The 24,575-nt window shown below is 44.5% G+C and overlaps 2 protein-coding genes across 2 annotated transcripts in view; one reads left to right on the top strand and one right to left on the bottom strand.

The window, feature by feature from the left end:
- Positions 1–3,443: 3,443 nt before the first annotated feature.
- LOC310663591 (beta-2-glycoprotein 1-like) lies at positions 3,444–15,392 on the bottom strand. The gene is made up of 8 exons (XM_083411624.1): positions 15,044–15,392; positions 8,689–8,844; positions 7,643–7,828; positions 7,318–7,429; positions 6,478–6,554; positions 5,872–6,051; positions 5,507–5,704; positions 3,444–4,910 (listed from the first exon to the last, which is right to left on the bottom strand). The coding sequence occupies exons 1-8, from the start codon at positions 15,111–15,113 to the stop codon at positions 4,846–4,848; spliced, it is 1,044 nt and encodes a 347-aa protein (XP_083267750.1). The 5' UTR covers positions 15,114–15,392; the 3' UTR covers positions 3,444–4,845.
- A 752-nt stretch (positions 15,393–16,144) lies between these two features.
- The window catches only part of PRKCG (protein kinase C gamma), a 48,149-nt gene continuing 39,718 nt past the window's right edge, over positions 16,145–24,575 (top strand). The window contains exon 1 of the mRNA XM_083411593.1: positions 16,145–16,813. Within this exon, the coding sequence (XP_083267719.1) occupies positions 16,647–16,813 (167 nt within the window). The 5' untranslated portion in view covers positions 16,145–16,646. The remainder of the gene's footprint in view (positions 16,814–24,575) is intronic.

Raw genomic sequence — 24,575 nt, 5'->3', positions numbered from 1 at the left:
TACAGGAGAAAGAGGTACCTCTCTGTCCTCATCGGCTGTGGTCCTAACTCTGGTTGCTTCTTCTACATCTTGGCTTCCTTCGTTCCTTCCAATAGATACATGAAATGCAAACACATATTTCACATATTTCTGGATTGACCCTGAAACACTGAATATTTGCAAGGCTAGCAACTCAACTCACACAGTGATGCACTTAGGTAATTTTTAGACTCTGGACTTTTTATGGGGGTGTGCATCTTTAGATGGCAATGGGTACTACTTGGTTTACTTAATAATGTAAGGTAGCAATGCTGCACTTTTTTGAAGGGGTCTGTTTATTCCGATTGTTGGGTTCCTGGATTCTGCCCCCCCTCCCCCAAGTCCTGCCATGAATACCACGCAGCTCACACTCCATTAACATTTTAACAAGGCATCTCATTTAAAAGCAAAAATTAGGGACAAGAAGATTGTCTATATTTACCAGAGACTGGATAATAGGGGCTGTCCCGGGCAGTTGGAACGTATAGCATCCTAGTTACTCACTAGGTCACTCACCCTTTTCAGGTGGCTTCCAGGAACACGGAGGGATGTGAAGGCTGTGTTTTTGCTTTTATCCCAGTGGCAACCATTACTTATACTTGGCCTGGTGGTTTGGCAGGCAAGAGAGAGAGATTAAGAGAGAGAGAGATCGAGATCATTTTGTCGTCAATAGTGACCTTCACCTCTTTTTCTTACACACATGGTCACACATTGCATACAAAAACTGTCAGGGATTTTTTGTTTTTTTCTGGAATAAATGCTTGTGTACATGACCTTTGCTAGCAGCTGGCAGCTATACTTTGCATATCCAAAAACTGAAGGTTTTTATTTTATTTTAGAAAAGCGATGATTAACACAAAGGGCAATCCTGTGCCCAGCCATTTTGTTCACCTTTTGCCTCATTTTATCTTTTGTAATCTTTAGCTTGCATGCAGTTTGTAAATCTTCCGTTTGTATGCTTCTCTCCTCTCTTTTGTTTTTGTCCAGACTGTCAGTATTTTGAGAGAGCGATTCATGTGCATACCAGGGAAGTGGATCAAAGTCCTTCTAGCATATCAAATGCACTTTTTAAAAAGAAACCATCTTTTTGCAGCTAGGAAAGTGACAGGGAAATGTCTTGAAAAATGTGAGATGGGAATTAATGGGAAGACAAATGCAAACCCCATAAGCAAATTGGAATGAATTATCAGTGTCATATAACCTCCCCACAACCAAATCAGAACAAATGCTCCATAAAAACTGGATATAATCTAAGCTCCACATAAGCTTTGGGCAGCCTGTTGATTTCGCATTCATTTTGATTTGTTTGCAGGGACAGGGAGGATTAATAGACAGTGGCTATTTACCAATTCATTCTGAATTGTTTGCAAGTGAGGTTAGATGACATTGCATCAAAGCAAGTATTATCCCTCACTTTCCGGTGCATTTTCCCATCGCTTTCCTCGTTGCAAAAAAGCCTGACCTTTGGGGGAAGAAGCTTTGCTCTGCAAGACCTCCTAATCAACCATAATTGTGCAACCTGCAATCTCAGGAATATGATTGCATCCCTCCCAAAAATGATGTGAGTCTGGAAGCACCAATTCACCCAAGCAAATCAGGATGAATGCTCAACAAATAGGTTGACTGGATGAGCCCTAAGTTGTCTTTGTCTGGTTTGTGAGCAACAATGAACATATTTGAAGATGGTGATTATTGAAATGTTTCTTCATATTTAGTCCCAATGGCTTTATTCTGTGGTTGTGCATGATTTCCTCAGTCAAACAGTTCTGATGTCTTTTCAAGTCAACTTTGATAACCAGTGACATGGGTTTGAAACTAGAGCCACTGTAGCTCAAAGTGCACTGGGTAGGACTCACTGAAAGGCATCATACTCAATACTACATTTCCTGGTTTTCTGTTGCTTTTGGGTTTGTATAGCCTTCTCTTGCCTCCCTTTTCTACACGTTAAGTAGTGAGGTGAAATCCAGTTCCCACCCAACATCTTGTCACCTCTTTGTTAATCTAAGGGGCTGAGTTGACCTCACTTGCAGATCTTTGGGGGAACTTTAAGGCCCTCCTCAGAGACTCACACCTCCTCCCCCCCCCAGCCACATGTTCCTTTTATTTCTCTCAGTTTAGGCGCTGGTGTCGTACCCCAACCCCTGTCACCATTGCTAAGGCTCCAGGGGGAAATAGGCCTGTTGCCTAGCAACAAGCCAGGAAGGGGTTGGGGAGCACTTTGTGACAGAAAGGGGACTGCTAAATGTTTCCCATTTCTCTTTGTAGAGGAGCTTAAAAATGGAGGCACAAGACATATGGTTTTCCCTTCCACAATTTGGCTGAAATATGCTTGGCCCCAGTCAGTCTAAATCTCGGCCTAGGCTCTCTCCCCTTGAACTGGCAAAATGGTTGGCCAAAAAGCATGGGGTGGAGAGAAGAGGCTACATGTGAATGCTAGCCGGTAACCTCAAATTGCTGCGTCCCTGTCAAGTAGTGCTCCTTTGTCTTCTAAGAGCTACATGAAATGCAGAAATTCAACAGATGTAGACCTTCCAAGTGTCCCTATTTTCCAGGGACGCCCCTCATTTAGATAAGCCATCCCAGTTTCTGATTTGATCCCAGAATGTCCCACTTTTCCTTAGGGTGTCCCTATTTTCATTTGCGAAATGTTGGAGGGTAGGGAGTTATCCGGCCCCTAAGCCATCTGAATACAATCCTATATAGGAAAGTTTTTTTTTAAAATGCTTAATGTTTTATTATATTTTTATATAAGTTGGAAGCTATGGCTGGGGCAAGGCAGGAAGATGTGTGGGGGTATAAATAGTAAAATTATGGAATGGGACATCCCTGTTTTCACTGGAGAAATGTTGGAGGGTATGCAGATGCAGCCAGAGCCCTCAGTTCAGGGGGCCCTCAAGACAGTGCTACTTGTAGGCCTTGCCCTAGTTAGAGCGGTATGAGCTACATTTGTAGTCCTGTTAGAATGGTAAAATCTGAATTTGTTGTGGATTCCCTGCATTCCGAATCGGCACAAGCTCTTCTTGGTGTCCTTCTACCTGCTGATAGCGGACTGTAAGCTATTGTAATTAGAAGCTGACTTAGAGCAGACATGTCAGTGCTGGGAAAGCAATGTATGATCAGAAATGCCTACCTGCTGTGTTGATCGCAGTGGGTCTCAGGTCATGACATTCACCTGGGTCCCATTTAATGACACCCCAGGTTATCAAAACATGACGTACAGCCACTTTGGATGGGAGGCAAGGTTTGCTTACATTAAGGAGTTTCAGTGCCACCACCCAAGTGATGGGGATGTCCCTAATTTCATCTGTGGAAAAGCCCTGCTAGAAAGAGTGGCAACTCTAAAACCGTCTGCAGCAGCACGACCAGCGCACCTCAGAGGTCTGTTTTGTTTCTCCATGTTGCATGGTGAGCACAAGTTCACACTGTTGTATAACAAGTGCAGTTTATTATGTACAAATCAATTTACACGAGTATTCAGTAGCATCAGCTGTAGACCTCATTCCAGGCTTGTTTTTCAGTTGCCTTATGTTTCCATTCTCTTCATACACAGCCCCATGTCACAAGGCCTCGGGGCCTGGGACGAATGTTGCACCTGCCCATTGTTACGATTGGCTCCAGCTTGCTTCCTGTAGCACCACCAATCTGAGGCTATGTTCAGGGTTTTTTGCCTGTTGCACAGCTCAATTCTGTGGATGAGTTGTAAGAAAGAAGGCTGCAGTTCTACATCAGCTTCCCTGGGAGTAAGCTCCGTTCAGCTCAATGGGACATACTTCTGATGAGATGTGTAGGACTGCATTGTAAGCCTCCCTCATCAAGTTAATTTATGTTTACTCCAAGTAAGAATGCATAAGATTGCAACTTTAAACTCTTTTCCTTCCCCTTTTTAATTTACTTGAATACAATCCCCTTTGTGGTGGAGGAATATTTTCTAAGCATACAGAAAGCTGGTGTGGCATAATTTGTAAGATATGAACTGCAATACAGTGGTACCTCGGGTTAAGTACTTAATTCGTTCTGGAGGTCTGTTCTTAACCTGAAACTGTTCTTAACCTGAAGCACCACTTTAGCTAATGGGGTCTCCTGCTGCTGCCGCGCCGCCAGAGCACGATTTCTGTTCTCATCCTGAAGCAAAGTTCTTAACCCGAGGTACTATTTCTGGATTAGTGGAGTCTGTAACTTGAAGTGTATGTAACCTGAAGCATATGTAACTCGAGGTACTACTGTATAAGATCAGAAGTCCTTGGTACAGATTAGCTTCCTTGAGCCACATATGCTCTCTGGGTAACTTAGCCATTCACTGTTTACTCAGACTCAGCCCTCCCCTCGTATATAATGGATAATTCAAATCTCACCTTCCAGGGCTATTGGTAGGATCACTGCAATTAATTTATGTGAAGTGTACTGAATGCTTGACACCCTATATAAAAACTACTGCATGAAACTGCCTTCATGTTTAAAAAGTTCTCCAGTGGTATCATGTTGGCACTGATTTGTCAATCCAGCCATACAGCTTGATGAATGGAGAAAAACAAGGGGTACATAGGAAATTGACTTGCATGTTTTTATGACCTGAAAGGGATCTCTTGCTCATCTGGGGAGCAACAAAGATAGAAAATAAATAGAGTACAATAAAATAGCTAGCTGTTGGCCATAAGGATACTTAAATTCCCAGGCCCGATCTCTGTTTCAAATGTGGCTGGTTTCCTATTTGCTTGTGTTGATTGCCTCTTTTCCATCTGTCTTTTCTGCACTTCCAAGAGGCCTGCTGAGCCAGAACAAGAAGAGAAGGAAGCATCTCATTGGGGAATGTATGGGTTGAAGGTGTGCTCAACAAGCAGGTATTTCAGATACAACTCTTTTGGGGAACAGGTGGTATTGCAGATAGGTAGGCTCTGTAAGAAGAAAGAGAAGGGAATAAGCAAAGCTGTTTGCAATGAGGTTTGGAATTTAATGAAAATGGACCCTCTTGACTATGTATGGTGTCCCCCATCCCTCAAACAGGGGGTGGTGCAAATCCTCTGTGAAGCTAGCAGAATATCTAAAATAGGAATACTAAGATTTTATGCTATGCATTTCCCAATCCCATCTCAAGCTCTTTGATCAGAAACGAACGGTTCTATAATTGCGGTTAATTACTCAAGTGTACTTCGGTTCCTTTGCGTGCTGATTGCACAATTTTGGTGTTAGAGGGATGATTTTTTTTATATACTTGTCAGACTTCAAGTTCGTTTTAATGAGGAACTTAACTTCTCCACAATGAAATCTGGAAGTGGAGCCCCAAATCGAGGACAGTGCCTGGAATATGGCACATACCGCACCAGTCATGAGCTCAATGTTCTGAGATATATTGCAAGAGAGACTAGCTTGTGGAGACCTGCCTCCCAAGAGCATAAATCAATAATATTCGTAACAGTTCCAGTCTCCTGCCCCCAGTCTACCAAAACTTAACACCCAATGTTGTTTTGTGCAGGGTTGTTTTCTGTCTCACCATCGTAGCAGTCGGGCATCTTCAACACACCATCGAAACACTGGCTGTCGGCCGTAAAACTGCAGGTCTTGTTCTCACTACGGCAGAAAAATGTGACAATTTCTCCATGATGAACCAGACCATCAGGGATCTCATAGACCCAGAGCTTACGCCCTTGGTAGATCATCCGGCTCCTCTTGGCAGTGATGGGACAGCGGGCTGGTAAGGGTAAGAAACAAAGCCTGTTAAGTACGGTTGACAGACCCATTGGCTTTTCACCATCTGGAACAGCAAAGACAATGGGGATACTGGTATGGAATCTAATGGATGCGTTGGTAAAGTAATTGTCAGTATGTAAAAAACAGTGGGGATTAGGAGGAAAGTACCTCTGCAGTAGGGTAGTTGGGACCAGTTTCCATTCTCCAGGCAAACCACTCGGTTAGAGCCATCTAAGAGGAAGTCCTTGTTACACAAGTAATAGATGACAGTTCCCACGGGGTATTCAGACTGATGCACAGCAACCAGGGTTGCTTCAACAATATTGGGGGGTCGGGAACAGGTCACAGCTAGGGAGAGAAAAAGAAAAGTATTCTAAGTATATGTGTGTGTGTGTGTGTGTGTGTGTGTGTGTGTGTGCATAAATGGATGGAAAGGATGTACAGATAGAGAACTCATGGATGGGTGTTTATTTGGATTTATGAACAGAGAAATAAATATGGAGTGATCTATAGAAGGATGATGGATGCTTTATTGGGTAGGTCAGCATGTGAATGGATGGATATATCAGCCTATTGGTTGGTAAAGGCAGAAGTTGCTTGGCCTTTGACTCAGAACTTATAATGTACTTCCAAGTGGAGTTTCTTCTGGTTTATTTGAGGTATATGTGGTAAAATGTGTGGACCTGTGTTACCAAGGAATAGAATACTACTGAATACTAATCAAGTGGCCAGAAAGAAGCTCGGTCCCCCACCCCAATAATCTTGACTACTTACGGTGGCAGGTTGGGGCTGCGTGTGACCATTCCTCATTCTCTTGGCATAAAAGAGAGCTAGGTCCCTCTAGGCGATATCTGTGAGGTAGGAGGAAGAAGAAGAAACCAGAAGGAAGTATTCAGTAGCTTTCCGCTGGAGGCCAGATATGAGATAGTATTTATTAGATTTATATTTTGAGGCAGACCATGTTTTTATGCTTTTTAAAAACAGCTGACTGACTTTTTGGGTAAATGTTCTACCTCATTTTATGAAATTGTAACATTATATATATATGTTCAGACACTCTCAGTGGTGCTTTTGCACGAGAATGGTATGATAAAGGTAAAGGACCCCTGACAGTTAAGTCCAGTCACAAACAACTCTGGGGTTGCGGTGCTCATCTTGTCGAGGGAGCCGACGTTTGTCCACATACAGTTTTTCTGGGTCATGTGGCCAGCATGATTAAGCTGCTTCTGGCGAAACCAGAGCAGCGCACAGAAATGCCATTTACCTTCCCCCTGGAGCGGTGCCTATTTATCTACTTGCACTTTGATGTGCTTTCGAACTGCTAGGTTGGCAGGAGCAGGGACCGAGCAACGGGAGCTCATCCCGTCGCAGGGATTCAAACCGCCGACCTTCCGATCGGCAAGCCCTAAGCGCCACAAATATTAAATTAAATTAAATTAAATGGGATGTGTATGCTGATCAGCGTGTTGGAGTAAGTGATGGAGTTGAGGATAGTTTTATTTACATCATTTCTAACACACTCTTTAACCCAGAAAGACTCTCTGAGCCACTTAGAACAAATCAGTTCTAAGACAGTCCCTGCCCTCAGGCTCACAACCTGAACAACTGACTTACCCATAGTCACACCAGTAGTGCACTTCCCTTCCTGTGTTGTAAGGGCCCCCTTCATGGGATCCATTTTCGATCTCTGGTGGAGATTTGCAGTGGGATGGGGGGTTAAGAGCATCTGATAAAGAAGAGGAAGGGGGAGGGAAAAAAATGCTTGGTAAGTCTGTATCCTTGGTGCATTAGACCAATTGTTGGATTTTGTTTGTCACCTAGTGGAGGCACTGTAGTGGTGGGGGGTTAGCAGTGGCTGTTCTAGATTGAATAAGAGGTGCTTGCGAGCTTGGACCCTCCTGGTAATTATTGATGACAATGGTAGGAAATGGTTGATTACCTTCACAGGGTAAAGTGAAGCTCCACTTCGCGTCTCCTTGGCAGCGACTTATTGCCACTTCCTGTCCATCAGCCATTATAAATCCAGGCTTGCATGTCACCTCCATTAAGTCCCCAAACATAGTGGATTCCTGGACCAGTTGTGTCTCAGCATTGTCAATTGTCACCGGCCATGCACACCTCAAGCCTTGGAAGAATACAGAAAGAAAGATGGCGGCTGATGAGAACCCTGAATTTTGTGGGAAAGAGTTGATCCTGGATTCTCAGGGTCTAGTGAGCCATGTTGGAAGAAGAACTGCTGGGTTCTTGTGAGGAAACAGAAGGTCTATTGGTCAGAAAGAGATGAAAACCAGGAGTTCTGATCTTTTCGGGTGTAGTAGGTTGAAGCAACAGGGAACTGGCAATCAGGAATATTGAATTTTCTTAAATGGGGCAAAGGAGGGGTTAAGGAATATGGAGACCAGGACTCCTCTGGAAAAGGAATAAATGGAAGGCTAGATGCTAAAGCAGGGCTGGGAATACTAGAAAACAGTTCTTCCCACCTAATGGGATGGTGAATGTGGGCTAGGTGGTTTTTTGGGGTTATGGGAGCCAGAAGAGGAATGAAACCTGTTTCATAAGGAAAAATGAGAGGCTATGATCTTGGGATCATTGCAAGTGGAATGTGATTGGAGATGTGCAGGGAGGAGAAAAGGATCTGGGAATAATTATTGATTATTTATTGTTTTTTAAAAACAACAACCAAAGTAACTCAAAGCAACTTTCAATATATAAACAAACACATACATATCTTGAAACTGACATAAAACTACAAATCTTAGGTTCTTATGGAATGGGGGATGAAGACTGGCTGAAGTTTGGAGTTTGGGAATCAGAAGTCTCAAGTTCTCTAAACTGGTTTAAAGGACTTTTTTCTGGTAACGGAGCACTTCTGAAATCTCTATAAAGTGGCTAGGGCAGAGTTAGGTAGGAAGGACTGGGAAGCATGTAAATGCCTGGATTTTCTGTGAATATTCCTGTGTGTGGACTAGGTGGTCAAGTTTCTACCTGTAGAAATGCAGCTCATTCCACATTCCCCGTCACATTCACACTTCCTGCTTTTAGAGCATCTGCGGCGCTCACAGTTCTTCTGGCACGTCTGCCCTGTCAGCATTGTAAAATTCTTCTTCCGCAGTGGACATTTGGGGTCGGTCAGATTCCTGACTGCAAATAGAAGAAAAGATAAGTGGTTACACAGATATGAGGGAATGAGACCGGGGAAAGAGGCGAGTGATGATATACAATCGTATTTAAGATCTACTTCTGTGTGTCTGTAATGGGGGAGTCGAAGGTAAAGAAATACCTTCCTTCCCTTCCCTAACACATAGCTGTCAACATTTCCCTTTTTTTAGGGGAAATTCCCTTATTCCGAATAGGATTCCTCACAAGATAAAAGTTGACAGCTATGCCCTAACAAGAAGCTCCAAGATGCTTTGTTGCCTCAAACAAAAAATTCAGATAGTGCCTCCTCCTCTTGAGGCGATACAAAATATCACAGTAAACTAAATAATTCGCAGTTGGCCGTCCTTTAACGTTGTTTTGAAATCTCCCATCAGAGTGGGCTGCCTCATGGTAGGCCCGGTCCTGCTTTTCTCTGTGGTGAATGAGATAATTTCGGCATCGTGGCTCATTTCCTCCTAGCGAGCTTCTCAAATGTCCCTCAGCTGAACCTAATTTTTAAGCTGTGCCTCATTACTCTCGCAATGTCTCTGACTCCTGCCGGGTGCTTGTTTGTTTAGGTTTGTGTACAAGCAGGATGTCAGACTGAACCTAAATCTGAACTCAAAAAACCACGCAGAACATTCACCCCCCCAACCGAATTGTAACAGAATAAGAATTATTATCTGTTGAATCTGTTGACAGCCATCAACAACAATTGGGTTACCTGTTAGAATATGAACCTACCTTTTTTTAAAAAAAGGCCAAATCTTTTGTTTTTATTATTTTTAAAAATTCAAAACCATTTAAAAACTGCTTATTATTAAACCAATATTTAAGTGATGTACAATAGAACATAACCCCCCCCCCAAACCAGCGTGTTGTGCTAACCCCACAATCACGATGAGCACATAAAAACAGAATAACATCTGGAGATTTGGGGAAAGATATTTGGGGGCTGCTCAGTGAAGAGAAAGGCTGACAGCAGGGAATATCCACTGAGGTGGGAGAGAAGTGAGAGACACAGGCTCCCAGATGCCTTTGGGAAGCCTGAGAGCAAGGGCCCTCTCCCTCCTGTGGTTGCCAAAAACTTGTATTCAGAAGCATACTGCCTCTGACTGGGGAGGCAGAGTGTGGACTTTGTGGCTTGTAGCCATTGAAAGCCTCTACCTCAGCGGACTTCTCTAATCCTTTTTTAAAGCCATCCAAGTTGGCGGCTATCACTGCCTCGTGCGGCGGCAAATTCTGTAGTTTTACTATGTATGTACTGTGTGAGGAAGTACGTTCTTTTGTCTGTCCTGAATCCTCCAAAATTCAGTTTCATTGGATGTCCATGAGTTCTAGTGATATGGCAGAAGGATTCCCCCCCCCCTATCCACGTTCTCCATGCCATGTGCAATTTCATAAACTTCTAGCCTTTTACTCGCCTCTGCTCTAAACTGAAAAGCCCCAAATGCTGCAACCTTCCCGCATTGGGGAGTACAGTGGTACCTCGGGTTACATACACTTCAGGTTACATATGCTTCAGGTTCCAGACTCCGCTAACCCAGAAATAGTACCTTGGGTTAAGAACTTTGCTTCAGGATGAGAACAGAAATCGCGCAGTGGCGGCACAACGGCAGCAGGAGGCCCCTTTAGCTAAAGTGGTGCTTCAGGTTAAGAACAGTTTCAGGTTAAGAACGGACCTCAGGAACGAATTAAGTACTTAACCTGAGGTACCACTGTAGTTGTTCCACCCCTTGATTATTTTGGTTGCACTTTCCTTAACCTCTTCCAACTCTACAATATCCTTTTTGAGGTAAGGCAACCAGAACTGTAGACAGCATTCCAAATAGGATTGCCCCAAGGATTTGTGTAACCACTTTATAATATTGGCACTTTCAGTTCCTTTCCTAATGATTTGCAGCAGGAGCAGGAGGCTGGCAGCCGGTGCCACCCCCTTGGAAGGCAGACACATGGGGGCTGGCCGAAGGCAACTTGAGGTTGGTGGGGCAGTGCCCCATTCACTCTAAGGGGCTGTAGTTCCACCGGCTGTAGTTTCCCAGTCCAAGGTAGACGACATGTTCCGGTCAGAGTTGTACTCCTTCTAAAACTCTCATTATCATGTCATTCACTTTCCGAAGCAAGTTGGGTCCATCAGTTACCCTGGTGCTCCTACAGATGAGAGAATCACTGGTGGCCTGAACAAAAGTCCCGGAGTTGTGTTCCCTGTCTGCTAGGCTACCGTATTTTTTAAAAAATAGCCATGAGTCTTGACTGTGTACTTGCAGTCTCAAATGTGGGGCTGAAATTCTACATATGCAAATGTCGAAAGGCTACTTTGTCACTGGTCCTGATTACGGGAAGGGTTACAAATGGACCAGAAAGAAACTGCTCTGGCCTGCTGTTCCCATAGTTTTAACAGCCTTTTTGCATGTGCCAGTGAAATCAGCCAGTGGAACTTTCCACGCTATGGAAATAATAAACATTATCACCTGCTAATTCCTGTAAAACTAATTGTGAGCATGACAGCAGTTGGTAGGGTGTTAATGGGAAGTAACACTCATTTGAAGAGATCTTGAGACTTTGGCTTAAATATATTCTGTATGGAAGGGCATGAGGGTTAAAAAGAGGGATATTTAGAGCTTTGTATCTTAAGCAAAATGAACATTTCCTTCCTTTCCAAACTTGAATGAGAAAAGTTGTGATGCTGGCAATGGCCACCAGGTGGAGAAATATATACTTGACTTGAAAAGCTGTCTTATACAAGAAATGCTGTCTACCTGTTTATTTCCATACATGTTTTTTTCTATTTAAAAAAAATTATTTTAATGTTTAGACCGCAACACTCGAAGGTGCCATGTGAGTAGCAATATATCCAAAGGTAACACGCCTAATTATAGCTGACCCAGAAATGAAAAAAACCTCCAAAAGCTGGATTTTGGAAAAAACACACATCCCAAAGATCCACTTTTATTAGGACCAACCAAATTAAAAAATAATGGCAAGCTTTTACATTCTCAAAGCTCTGCAACAGGCAAAGTGTTAAACAAAACAGGAGGCAAAGGCACAAAGGGAAACTACTGTACAAGGAAAAGTACAAGAATTAGATTGGATGTTGTAAGCTCTAACATCAGCTTGTAAACTCAGTTCCCAAATTATATTGCACCGAGGTACAAATTTTATGGTCCTGTAAGCTAACAAAATTAAAATAAAATGCACATTATATTGAAAAATCAATCAAATATATAAAAAGATACTATTATTAAACAGCTTACATTTAATAACATGACTTATGCAGTCCGTCATGAGGATGGTTTATTTGTGCAGGTAAGAACCTAGCTATGTAGCAGTCAATGTGCTTACCCTGATGATCTGCAAAGCGAGCCTCAGTTGCCTTGCTTGCTTTGTATAAGCCCACAGCTAAATTGCAACAGTGCTACATCCATTCTGCAGTCACGTTACTTCACATAGCCCTCTTAATTCAAGAACTAATTTGTGGGGGAGGGACAGGAAACCTATTTTCTGGGATTGGTAGGATATATATATATATATATATATATATATATGGTTTTAATTGCAGGGGAAATGTGATATCCTTGAAATAGAAGCGTGAGCTTAAAGAAAGATGTCTGGATGGTTCTCAAACCCATTAATCCTCGGCAACACATTAGTAACAACTGTGTGCATTTTATTTTATTTTTTGACAATTTGCACCATGAGTAGATGGATAGATACATTGATTTAATAATAGACAGAGATAAAATTAGGCATAAAATCTTGATACTTCCCATTTTAGAAATTGTACACTGGATGGAGAGAGAGAGAGAGAGAGAGAATATGTGTGGGAATAGGGAGAAGAAAAGTGAATGGAAGTTAGGAAAACAGCAGAAAGAAAGAAGCCCTACCTGGCAATCTTACACAGTAGGCAGAGAATAAGGTATCTGGTTGGCCACTGTGAGAACAGGATGCTGGACTAAATGGGCCACTGGCCTGATTCAGCAGGTTCTTTTTAAGTTCTTATGAGTAAGGGGCTCAGAGTAAGCTAACTAGATTCCTATCGTAGCTCAGCCCAATTCCAGTCTCTCTCTTTGTAGGCTTGGCTTTTGCTTCAATTTTCTTTCTATAAAATGTGTTGAAAGTGACTGCGAGGGAAGGGATTCTGGTTATACATCCTCAGTTTTAAGACTGCAGAGCCTAGAAATCTAAATATATGCAAGTGTCTTTGTGAGGGTAGAGTATGTTAGGCAAATGGAAAACTATTTGGACACAGGACAGGTCTGAGAAGGTTAAGAGTCCTGGCGTCTTAAAGTTTCAAAGCGAGCTACGGAGGATGGAAGGAAGGGGAACCATGGATCCTCTGCTCACGATTGCAGCAGATCCCCCCGCCATCCGTAGGCATTCGCTCCATAACACGCACAGACATTTCCCCTTACTTTCTAGGAGGAAAAAAGTGTGTGTTATGGAGCGAAAAATACGGTATATGTCAAAAGCCAACAGATAGTTCAGGATATATAAATTCTACACCTCTGTGGCTCTACAGTTCTTTCCCACAAAGTGGCGCTTTATACTTCGGGCTGCTTGTATCCTGTGATCCTCTCCAAACACAGAACGAGATCAGAAAAATCTGGCACTCTGAGCCTTTAGTGAAAAACGCTTTAGGGAAAAGTACAAAGGGGTGAGAGAAAATGAACAGATAATAAAGTGTTCATGGGAAGCTGTCTTACACCAAGTCAGACCATGGTTCATCTAGTTCAGCACTGTCTGCACTGACTGGTAGCAAGTCTCCAGGATTTCAGACCGCTTTCTTTCCTAGCCTTACCCAGAGATGAACCTGGGACCATCTTCCTGCAAAGCAGCTGCTCTACCACTGAGCTTATGGCCCTTCCAACCTACTCGTCTTTGGGGAGAGTATATTATTTTCTCCTCTGTCCTCTTTGTGGCACACAGCTGGTACAGCTGGGGGTTTTCTGCTCCAAGTGGCTGAGCACTACAGTCAGAGCCCCAGAATACTCCAGGACCCCCTGCAACATTGCAGCTGATGCCAGGATATGTCATTTCACTGATGGGCCTAACAAAAATTGTTGCTGTAACTATGTTTGGCTTGCTTGTGCCCAGCAGCCTGGATTTATATAAGATGGTAGCTCGAGTTGCAAATGGGCAGAACACAAATGGTACCTCGGGTTACATATGCTCCAGGTTACAGACACTTCAGGTTACAGACTCTGCTAACCCAGAAATAGTACCTCAGGTTAAGAACTTTGCTTCAGGATGAGAACAGAAATTGTGCTCCAGCAGCATGGCGGCAGCGGGAGGCCCCATTAGCTAAAGTGGTACCTCAGGTTAAGAACAGTTTCAGGTTAAGAACGGATCTCCAGAACGAATTAAGTTCTTAACCTGAGGTACCACTGTACAATTTTTCCACAATGTGTAGAGATTGAGCACAGCTCTAGAGCCGGTCCAAGACATTTTTCTCCCTGAGGTAGAGTAGCAAATGCTGCCTTCCCTTGTCCCTCCCTCAGCAAGTCAAGAGCTTTGAGTTTTGTCAGTGGCTGGAAGGTGGAGCGGAACTGGCCCAAGACATTTTGCTGCCTGAGAAGGAGTGGCAGATGGCACACAACACACCTGCCCTGCCAAAGTGAAGGCACATAGTAGTACCCAAGGCTTGCTTTGGCACATGAGGCAGAAAATCTCTCACACATGCCTCTCCCAGGAAATGAAAAAAAAAACCACAATAATCTAAATCGCTGTTGTTATTTTAAATCCTCATTATTTATTAATTTATACAATCCTTAATGAAAGATAAAAGTCTCCCAAGCAGTTTGCCAAATATAAAAACTAATCACACAATTCTGTTGCCCTTTCATGATACCCCAAATCATGACTGCCTCACACTTCCTAATGGTAGAGCTGGCCCAGCATTGCTCACTGCTTAACGTGCTGGACGTCCCAGGTTAAACCCCTGTCATCTCCAGTTAAAAGGATCAGCTAGGAGCTGATGGGAAAGATCTCTTTCTGCCTGGGACAGACTCTGGAGAGCTCTTGCCTGTCAGACAACAGAGGTCTAGATGGATAAATAGCCTGACCTGGTATATGGCACCTACCGACGTTCCTAATATAGCAGCTTGCAAGGGACGACAGAGCAAGGAATATGAGGAAGGGGAGGTGAAAAGTCAGGTAGAGGGACTGAAAGCAGAAAAGGGGTGAAGCGACTGTGGGGACTCACCTCCCACTTGTCCAGAGCCTTGTGAGAACCAGAGAACCGCCAGCAGTGCCAGGAAAAGGAGCGAGGACATGATGCGAGGAGGATGCAACCCGCGTCTCTTGATTACACCTATGTTTTGGGGAGACAGGTTCTCTCCTGTGTTCTCTGGGAGAGAGGCAGTGGTTAGTTGGTCCGAGGAAAGTTTTTGGGAGTGGGTGTTACCGCCTCCTAGATTATGCAGAATGAGACAAGGGTGCAGAGATAGAAGATTCCTGGGTGCTCTGAGAAAGGAACCAAAACTAATGGGTGCCAGGGTGGCAGCCGAAGCTCCTGGATTTTGTCTTGCAGGCTGACGGGGCGGCCTTATAAGTAACTGGGATTTGAGCACCCCTCTGAAATATATGTCCATTTCTCCCACTGTGTGTCCGAAGTTATTCATTAACAAGGCCTGGATGGGACCCTGCCAAAGGGCAACCTGCCTTCCACATTTGTCACAGGGAACTCTGAACTCCAAAACAAGACAACAGACAGCTATGGGGGGGGGGGGGTTCAACATACAGAGAGAGGAACCCAGGAGTTCGAAACCTCCACAAATCCCACACCTGCCTAAGCCCTACTCTTCTCAAAAAGGGATCACCCTAACTCTCTCCACTCTGGATTTCTCTCCTCCCCCAGAGAATCCAGAAAAGCTGGCTCCCTGTTGTGAGTCTTCTTTAATAGCACCCCTTTATTCTTCCACAATCCCATTCAGGAGGCGATCTTTTTAGTATCTCAGCTTCTCCCCTCAGCTGCTTTCACCAATCTCTTTAGATTTTCTTTACTCTTGCTCAGAAATTCTGGTTTCTTCAGTGAGCGAGAAAGAAATCTGATGGGTGGGTGTGTGTGTGTGTGTGCGTGCGTGTGCCTGGTGTGTGGGCGAGAGAGGGGTGGATACCAAGGCACCTGGTGGGTTTTCTTAGTGGGCAGCACAATGTAGAAAAAGGGTTAGAGGGGAGAGATCCCTGGCTGCTTCTGTGGGGGGAGAGAAAAGCCTTCCCAGCGATTCCTCTTTAAACTCAGACTCCTCCCCCTCCTCCCCCCTTGCTCAGCCTCAGCCTCCCCCGTCCAAATCTCCCATTCCTGGGCGAGAAACAGACACAGCCCAAATCCACAACCTGTTTGTTTCTCTCTCTCTCCATCTCTCTCTGTCTCTCGTTCTGTGGAGCTGTTGCTGGGAGCTTTCACCTCTGCCTCTTCTCTTTTTTTCCATCAGCAGTTTTGCTATTCTCCCTATCACTATCTTCTTCTTCTCTTTCTGTTCTCTCTTTCTCTTTTTTACTCCATTCACCTCTTCGTTGCCCATCCCTCCTTCACCTCCCATCCCTCTCCATTCCTTTTTCTCCCCATCCATCCTTCTACATCCCTCCCGTCCTCCATCAGTTCTCCACTTTCCACCTCTTCTCTCATTCATTGCACGATCCACCACCGGTCCCTCTTCCTCATCCATCCATCTGCTCCCTCCAGCTCCCATATCTTTCTTGCCTGCTTTCAATCGCCTCTTCCCTCTGGTTCTTTCCTACCCCTCCGCCCCTCCCTCTTGAAGACCCTAGCAGTTAAGGTGCTGGGGCTTCCCCCAGGTGGCACCATGGCGCTGCTGAGCTCCCCAACAGAGACTGAATGCTTGACTAAGCCGCTTTTCTGCCGCAAGGGGGCGCTACGCCAGAAGGTCATCCACGAGGTGAAGAGCCACAAGTTCACCGCTCGCTTCTTCAAGCAACCCACCTTCTGCAGCCATTGCACAGACTTTATCTGGTGAGAGAACCTGACCCTGTGATGTGACCATATTTGCATTGACCCCCTGTGACCCTTTGATCTTGCCACCCCTTTTACTGCTGCTTGTGCAACCCTGCGCCCCACATTCCATAACCCCGTGGTCCTATCACTCTTCTCCATAAAGGGCTACCTTATTCAGGGCTGCCTGTGTTCTGTAGTTCTGTCTAGATGCAGAAACAGTAGCAGGCACAGAATTCAGCACCCTGATAACCTGATTGTTCTGTTTTTATTTTTTTAGGTACCTTTCTAGTCCTCATTGTGGTTGTGCAGATTAGTCTTGGGCCATGCTTGATGAAATCTCTAAAACTCTGGGGTTACAAAGTAGGAATTCCAGTGGTTAGGGGGTAAGGCTGCAGTGTCCTGTGTAAGTCCTTGCTCGTCTCTGTAACAAAAAAGTGATGCTAATTTATGTAAAATTTGGATAGGTCATATAATTTCTTGCTGGAGAATTTGCACAGTCTTGGTCCTGAAGTTGAGCTGACCAATGGTCCTGTCCTCCTCTACCATTACTGGCTTTTATTTCAAGTTTTTCTAACTAAGGTATCTACTTTTACTCTGCCACCCAAGATGATGCCAAGGTTCAAATGGAGGAATTCATACAAGCAAAGTGATTCTCTCTCTCTCTCTCTCTCTCTCTCTCTCTCTATCTCTCTCTATCTCTCTCTTGTCTTCCTTCTGGCAGATGTTCCTTGTCCTATAATCCCATTACTCCTCTATATGTCTCTGAAGCCCCATAGATCTACATGGTCTGATCACCTTTTACCACCCGAGTTTTGTTTCTATAGATTTTCCTCAATCTATAAAGCCATACTTCCATCCATGCAGCCTCTTATTTATATTTATTGTATTTGCATGTAATACCAAGCCTTTGTCACAATTGATCTAGTTAGTTCTTTCCAATATATCTCTACATCTTGCCATATCCTCTGTCCCTCCATCTCTCCTACAACCCATGGCCCTATATAATTCAGTTTGACCCTGCAGAGCCTTTAGTTTCAGCCAAGAGCCCCCATGACCACCTCTGTGCTTCTCTCTTTCGCCCACATTTCTGCTTCCGGGAAATCTAATTCTGCAATCAGAATGTGTTGGGCGAATTGAGTGTATCAAAATATATATGCAAATTAAGTATATTGGCGTAATGTGTCTAGTTTTGCATAATTCATCTTACTTTCTGTGATTCAGCTGTGGAAATAAGTAGGATTTATTTGTGGCAAAGATGATGTTGATGGAGGTGAATAGAAGTGAGGGAAGGGCAAGGAGATGTTTCAATGCATAATAACCAGGACTAGAAACTTGTATATATATTTTTAAAGGATGCGATCCTTAGGATGTCAAAACCCACACTAGAAATAACTGTTTAAATAGTCATCATCTCCAGGATCCATAATCCTGACCCATATTTTGGAAGTTTGGAAATAGGTTCTGAGTTTATACAACAATGCATGGCCCATGTATTGCCTAGGAACACTCAGGTATTCTGGAGAGATATTGCTGGTCAGAGATATTCCTGGCCTTTGGTTTCAATGTGTTTTGTTACTGGTTGTCCTCATTTTGGGATTGTTTTCCTACAGCCTGTAGTTCTGACAGGTGCACAGTTGTGGTAGGGTTGCTGTGTTTGTAAATTCTCAAATGGTGGACGATCCCTCCATTAAACCCATTTAGTGGGGAAGAGCATTTAAGTTTTATATAGTAGGACATCAGGGGACTTGCTAAAATCACAGTACTCTCATGGGCTTCTTATCATCTTTAAGAGATACATATATTATTAAGTATGGGATATAGGTCCCTGCTGCCTAATACAGTTCTTTATATTCCAAACGGCAATTTCAGCTTTCAGAGTGGGTGTAGCAAGACAAAACAACAATGTGATGCTCTATATTTCTAAATATCAATGTGCCACAATTATGTATGATTCCCCCTCCGCAACCTTTCTTATTTGGGGTTCCTCTTTGCTGCCTCCAGAAGCGCCTTTTCTCAAACACACACACACACACATTTCTCTCAGACATATTCCTGAAGGCTGCAGAAGTGATGGAAATTTGTTCTGACACATGGTTCTGTGGTCACACACACACAACGCGCACACACACCAAACAGCACATAAAACACTTTCTGCTTATTATGGGCAGAGAACATGAAGGATCCGTAAAAATATAACCAACAGGTGGGAGGCAAAGCAACGGTTGTAAGTCTCAGGTAACAACTGTTTTTCAAGTACGCAGAAAGGTTGGATTGCTATGAATAGACAAGGGGAGCAAGCTATATTCCTCTGCAGCTGAATGGAGAAAAACAGGGGGATGGAAAGAAAGTGTTTTGTGTTAAATATATCATGCTGATGAGATCTTTCTCATGGTTAAGCTGCCCCCTTTATCACTCTGCGCTCAGATCCCAATACAGATCCCCTCTCCAAGACTATTGCTTCTTCAGCAGCTTCACCACCCTCAAGCTGAAGCCACACCATCCATTTAAAGGACTTTTATAGCACTTTTAACAGTTATGGCTTCCCGCCCCACCCAAAAGAGAGAGGGTGCTGGGAACTGCAGCCTGCATCCTTAAAAAACCTACAGCTTCTAGGCTTCTCTGGGACTGTTAAAGCTATATGAGTGCTTTAAATGGATGCTGTGGATGTGACCTCAGTCATCTAAAAATGTCTCCTGCTCCCACAAATGACTCCATCCTTTCTCCCACGCTGCAGTCAGTAGGGGACATGGCACGATGGCAGAGGACATGCTCTGCGAGGAATGGATCTCAGGCTCAGTCCCTGGCATCCCCAGGTAGGCCTGGCAAAGACCACCTGAAACCCTGCCAGTCAGACAATAGACCAGTTTCCCAAACTTGGGTCTGCAGCTGTTTTTGAACTACAGTTCCCATCATTCCTGATCACTGCTCTTGTTAGCTAGGGATGATGGGAGTTGTAGTCCAAAAAACAGCTGCAAACCCGAGTTTGGGAAACCCTGCTATAGGCAGTGCTGTATTTAGGCCTTGCAGAATCCCTGTCTGCTGCTGCTTCTCTCACTTCCTTCAAATTCCACCTCAACCCTTCCCCTCGACCTTTTCTGTAACCCCTTAGTCCAGGGATGCAGAAGCTGTGGCCCTCCAGATGTTGTTGAACTACAACTATCACAGAATAGTACCAAAAGGCACACAGCTATAGCAACGATATATTAATAATGATAAGTTTATATTGAGGTAGACAAAATACCAACACAATTGCAGCATATACATTTCAGCACAGCTTACAAAGAACCATATGGCTCAACAACAATTATTATTGTGTTGAAGAGGGCTCTGTAGTGCAGCTGCTTATAACTTTGCACCCTAGCAATGGTGTTATCCTCTTGGAATCAAGCAACTTCTTTGGAGATATAAACATTCTGGTTGTGAAAACCGCGGCTGGGGCCTTGAAATGCTTTTTGCGGGTTTGTCATCTGAGGAAGGCCTTCGAAGCAGGACCTTATCCAGAAGCCTGTCTGTTGTCAACTGCTTAGAGCATTCTTCGATGCAATAATAATTATCGTTGCGCCATATGTTTCTTTGCAAGCCTTGCTGAAATGTACATATTGCAACAATATTTTTCCTACCTCATTGTAAGCTTCTTATTGCAGTTACAGTTGTATGCCTTTCCACACTTCTCTGTGGTAGTTTCATCTAGGACTGTGTCCTTGTATGTGATGTTGAACTACAACTCCCATCATTGTCCTTGCTGGCCAGGGCTAATGGGAGCTGGAGTCCAGCGACATCAGGAGGACAACAGCTTCCACACCCCTGCCTTAGTCCCTGACCCCTACTGAAACTGAAGCCTTAGTACAAGCACGTGAAGTTCTTAGCCTCCATCTCTCCCCCTCTCTTTTGCCTCCCTGAGGTCATTTGTTAAGAGCCGTGGATTTTATTGATTTTTAGAAACAACAAGCAAAAGAAGAAGCATAACAGGTGCCTCATGTCAAATTTTAGATGGTAAGCTCCTTGCAGTAGGAACCTGTCTTCTTGTTCTTTGTAAAGGTAAAGGGACCCCTGACCATTAGGTCCAGTCGTGACCGACTCTGGGGTTGCGGCGCTCATCTTGCTTTATTGGCCGAGGGAGCGGGCATGACTAAGCCGCTTCTGGCGAACCAGAGCAGTGCACGGAAACGCCGTTTACCTTCCCGCCAAAGTGGTACCTATTTATCTACTTGCACTTTGACGTGCTTTCGAACTGCTAGGTTGGCAGGAGCAGGGACCGAGCAACGGGAGCTCACCCCGTGGCGGGGATTCGAACCGCCAACCTTCTGATCGGCAAGTCCTAGGCTCTGTGGTTTAACCCACAGCGCTACCCGCGTCCTTCTTGTTCTTTGTAGGCTGCTACAAAACTTTGATAGCTCTATATGAACAGAAACAAACAAATTCAGATAAAAGAGCAAAGGTCCATAAGAAAGACAAAAAAAACCCCTCTGATATCCACTGTAGGGTATTAACTTTGTTTGGCCTAACCAAACTGTCACAGAGTTGTTGCAAGCTTTTGAGTTCTCTAGAACTGTTTATTGGGCAAGATGTTGCAGGAAATCAATGGGCGTGGAGGGAACAGGGCAGAAGGACAAAAGAAGAAATCAGGGTCCCCACCAGACTGTCACTATTTTGCAGGAGTGATTAAGCAGCATACTGGCAAAATTAGGATTGCACAACTAAAAGTGGATCAGAGAGCTCTTCTGCAACAAACCCACTTCAAAACAATTCAGACTTTTTGTAGTAAGGAAAGTGATGGGAAGGTGAAATGGGGTGGAATGGTGGGCCAGACTATATTTCTTTTGGGTGGGGGAATGAACGAATTTCTATGCCCCACAAATAACCCAGAGATGCATTTTAAATAAAAGGACACATTCTACTCATGTAAAAACATGCTGATTCCCGGACTGTCTGCGGGCCGGATTGAGAAGGCAATTGGGCCGCATCTGGCCCACGGGCCTTAGGTTGCCTACTTCTGATTTTGCTGCTGTGCCATGCTGAGAAAATCTATGGCTTGGCTTAGTGTGTTCCCCGAAACTGGGTGCTTGCAATTTAGCTCTCTCTAGGCTAACCAAGGTTTGTACTTGTTTTAGCTCACTGTGGCGTGGCAGCAAACTCCTCCCCTGCTTTTGAAAAAGACACCATGGGTAGGGGGAAAGCAGAATGATGTCACAGATCCCAAATGGGAACCTGCAACAAAATGTTGAAGTGCTCTGGTTCACTGGGTCTGTCAGTCAGCCGTGATCTCCTCTAAGATTCCTATTTCATGCTCTGCACCCGCAAGAGGCAGTCTGTGGCCACTGAGCATGCTAGAACCTTCTTTGGGCTGCTCTTTTTGAGGGTGGGTGGGTGGGTGGGGGTGCACATTAGGTTGTTTTTCCTATATATTCTTTGTACTTTTTGCAGGTTAGCGTTCACCCAGAGGTTCTGATGCTACCTTGCTATTTCTTACTAGGTAGCGTCCTGTTGGCAATCACCAGCTGAGTTCATTATTAGAGGGAACGATGACAGGGTCTGTCACATTTAAGGAGAACTTGTACAAATGACACCAGAAAGTTCATGAAGTTACAGTATTGGCCACACCATCTGGTTATGTGTGCGTTTTATGCAGCTACCTCTTCCTTCAGGCAGCTCAAGGGGGTAAACATGGCTCCCCCTTTTGTCCCACTCAACAATTCTGTGTGAAGCAGGTTAGGCAGATTGCCGATGACTGGCTCAAGCTCACTAAGTTTTACAGCTGAGCAAGGATGTGAACCTATGTCTCTCCATTCCTAGGTCCAGTACTCTGTATTTGCATCGCAGGGGGTCTGAGTCCATGATGTAACTAAATTTGAGGGGAGCCAAGGGGTGGAGCTTGTGGATTTCATTAAGGGCACCCTTGCTTTTCCCTCCTAAGCCCTGACAACACTTTCACCACTGCCCGACACTACACTGGCCCATGCTGGCTACTCTTTAGATAACACAGCAGCTTCTGCTTGTAACAGGATGTGGAGTGTTGACTTGGTGGATGGGTGGGTGGTGGTGGTCCTGTGCTCTCACTGGTGGGTGGAAGAGATGGGAGGCATCCGGGTCAACATGGCTGCATCATGGCCGAATCGCCAGAAGTGACTGTGCTGGCACTGGACTCTGATCTCACTGAGGGCTGGGCTACACTCCCGCTAGTCCCACGGCTAGGAAGCACAAGTCCGAGTGGTTTCCCCCCTTGCCCCACTCCCTTCCCAAGGAAGACCTGCTCTGAATCGGAACAAACGCCAATCCTCGGAAAAACCCAATTGCCTTTTGCTCCGACTGAGTGCTAAAGAACAGTTTTCCCCAGGAAGAAGCAGCAGGAGAAGAGGAAGTGTGGATAAGCCCTTGACCAGTTAGACTGCTGAAGTACTTACAGCCTGATCTTAGGTGTTTTTATAGGGCTGTGAGCCCTGTGGAATCCACCTTATTCTTCAAAGGGGTGAACTACATGTTACACTCGGCTATGAGGAACTTTTATCAGATTTTCTCCTTTAAACCAAAGGCTGCCTCTGAAGCTGTTTTCTGCATGGATATGAGAAAGTAGTAAAGGGAGAGATGTGCCTCTTACCCCTTTCCTTTCCAGCTGCTTTCCCATTCAACCCCCTGGGCTGCTTCCTTGCCCCTCCAGGAAAGGATACAGGCTCCTGCATGTCCCCTCCACAGGGCAAAAATCCCCCCACCATACTGGGGTGGGAAGGAGCTTCAGTTCAAAACAGGTCAGAGAGGCAGTGGAGTGTAACACTTTCTTCCAGTGCTATTTTGCTCAATTAAAACAATCTCTTCCCAAGTGGCAGTTTGTCCCGCGGAGGAAAACTTGCAGGTACCTATATGTTTTGCCCAGCAGGCCAAAAAAATATTAAGACTTGGAAAAAAACCTCTGATAATAATCTCTGCTCTTGAATCTCCTGTCATGCCATGCCAGACATGGCCCTGATTCTGCACAATATTTCTCCCTTGTTAACCATTGCCTTTGTTCTGTTATCCTCCATACTATCTAGATTTGTAAGCTCCACAGGGCAGGGAGTTCTGCTACGATTGTGTGACTCTATAAAGTGCCACATACAGTAATGGCACTGTATGGATAAGAGGATCCTTCCCAAAGATTGATAAGGATGTGATGAGGGGAAAAGGCTGTTGGAAGAGGTATGAAATTCTGTTTGAAGTTAGCCGAAAAGGCAGCTGTGTGTCAGCTTGTGGAAAAACCTGGAGCTTCGGCACCAGCACCCCCGCAGCCTCGGGAGTTAGTGTCAGGCGGAGACAAAATATGCTAAACCCCTCATCTCTGTTAATGACTCACATAGCAGAGGGCACAGAAGTCTTTATAATAACTACTAACTCCAAAGACATACAAACATTTCCATCCCCATTTGGGGGATGTGACAGCTGGGGACTTGCCACATAGACACCCAGATCTTACCCTCGTATTTATTTCATTCTTTATTTATTTATAAAATCTCGTGAGTCAACGTTTGTAGCCCATATTGGGTGCTCAAAGTGACATAACACAAACACACAGAGAATCTATTTAAAACGCATTAAACACAGTAAAAGCAGAAAAGTAAAAATAATGAAAACTGTCGACCCTAAACTCTGCTAGAATTTAAGGCAGAGAAGAAACAACAGAGGGACAAATCCAGTTCCCAGCTCATAAGGCAAGAAGCAAAGTTGCAGTCTGTTGAAAGTAAGACTCCGCTGTATTCAGTGAGACTTACTTTGAGTAAATGTGCATTTGCTTGGGCTGTGAAACAGAATG

This window comes from Podarcis tiliguerta (genome assembly GCF_965153285.1).
Source record: "Podarcis tiliguerta genome assembly, chromosome: 13".
NCBI lineage: Eukaryota > Metazoa > Chordata > Lepidosauria > Squamata > Lacertidae > Podarcis > Podarcis tiliguerta.
Note: the sequence above shows the minus strand (reverse complement) of the source record. Positions and strands in the feature narration are given on the sequence as shown.

Excerpts from the sequence above, each read along its gene's own strand:
- LOC310663591 (XM_083411624.1), bottom strand. The coding sequence starts at position 15,113 with ATGTCCTCGCTCCTTTTCCTGGCACTGCTGGCGGTTCTCTGGTTCTCA. Across the intron at positions 8,845-15,043 it reads AGGCTCTGGACAAGTGGGAG|TCAGGAATCTGACCGACCCC; the intron begins GTGAGTCCCCAC and ends TTCTATTTGCAG. Across the intron at positions 5,705-5,871 it reads CCAACTACCCTACTGCAGAG|CCCGCTGTCCCATCACTGCC; the intron begins GTACTTTCCTCC and ends TACCCTTACCAG.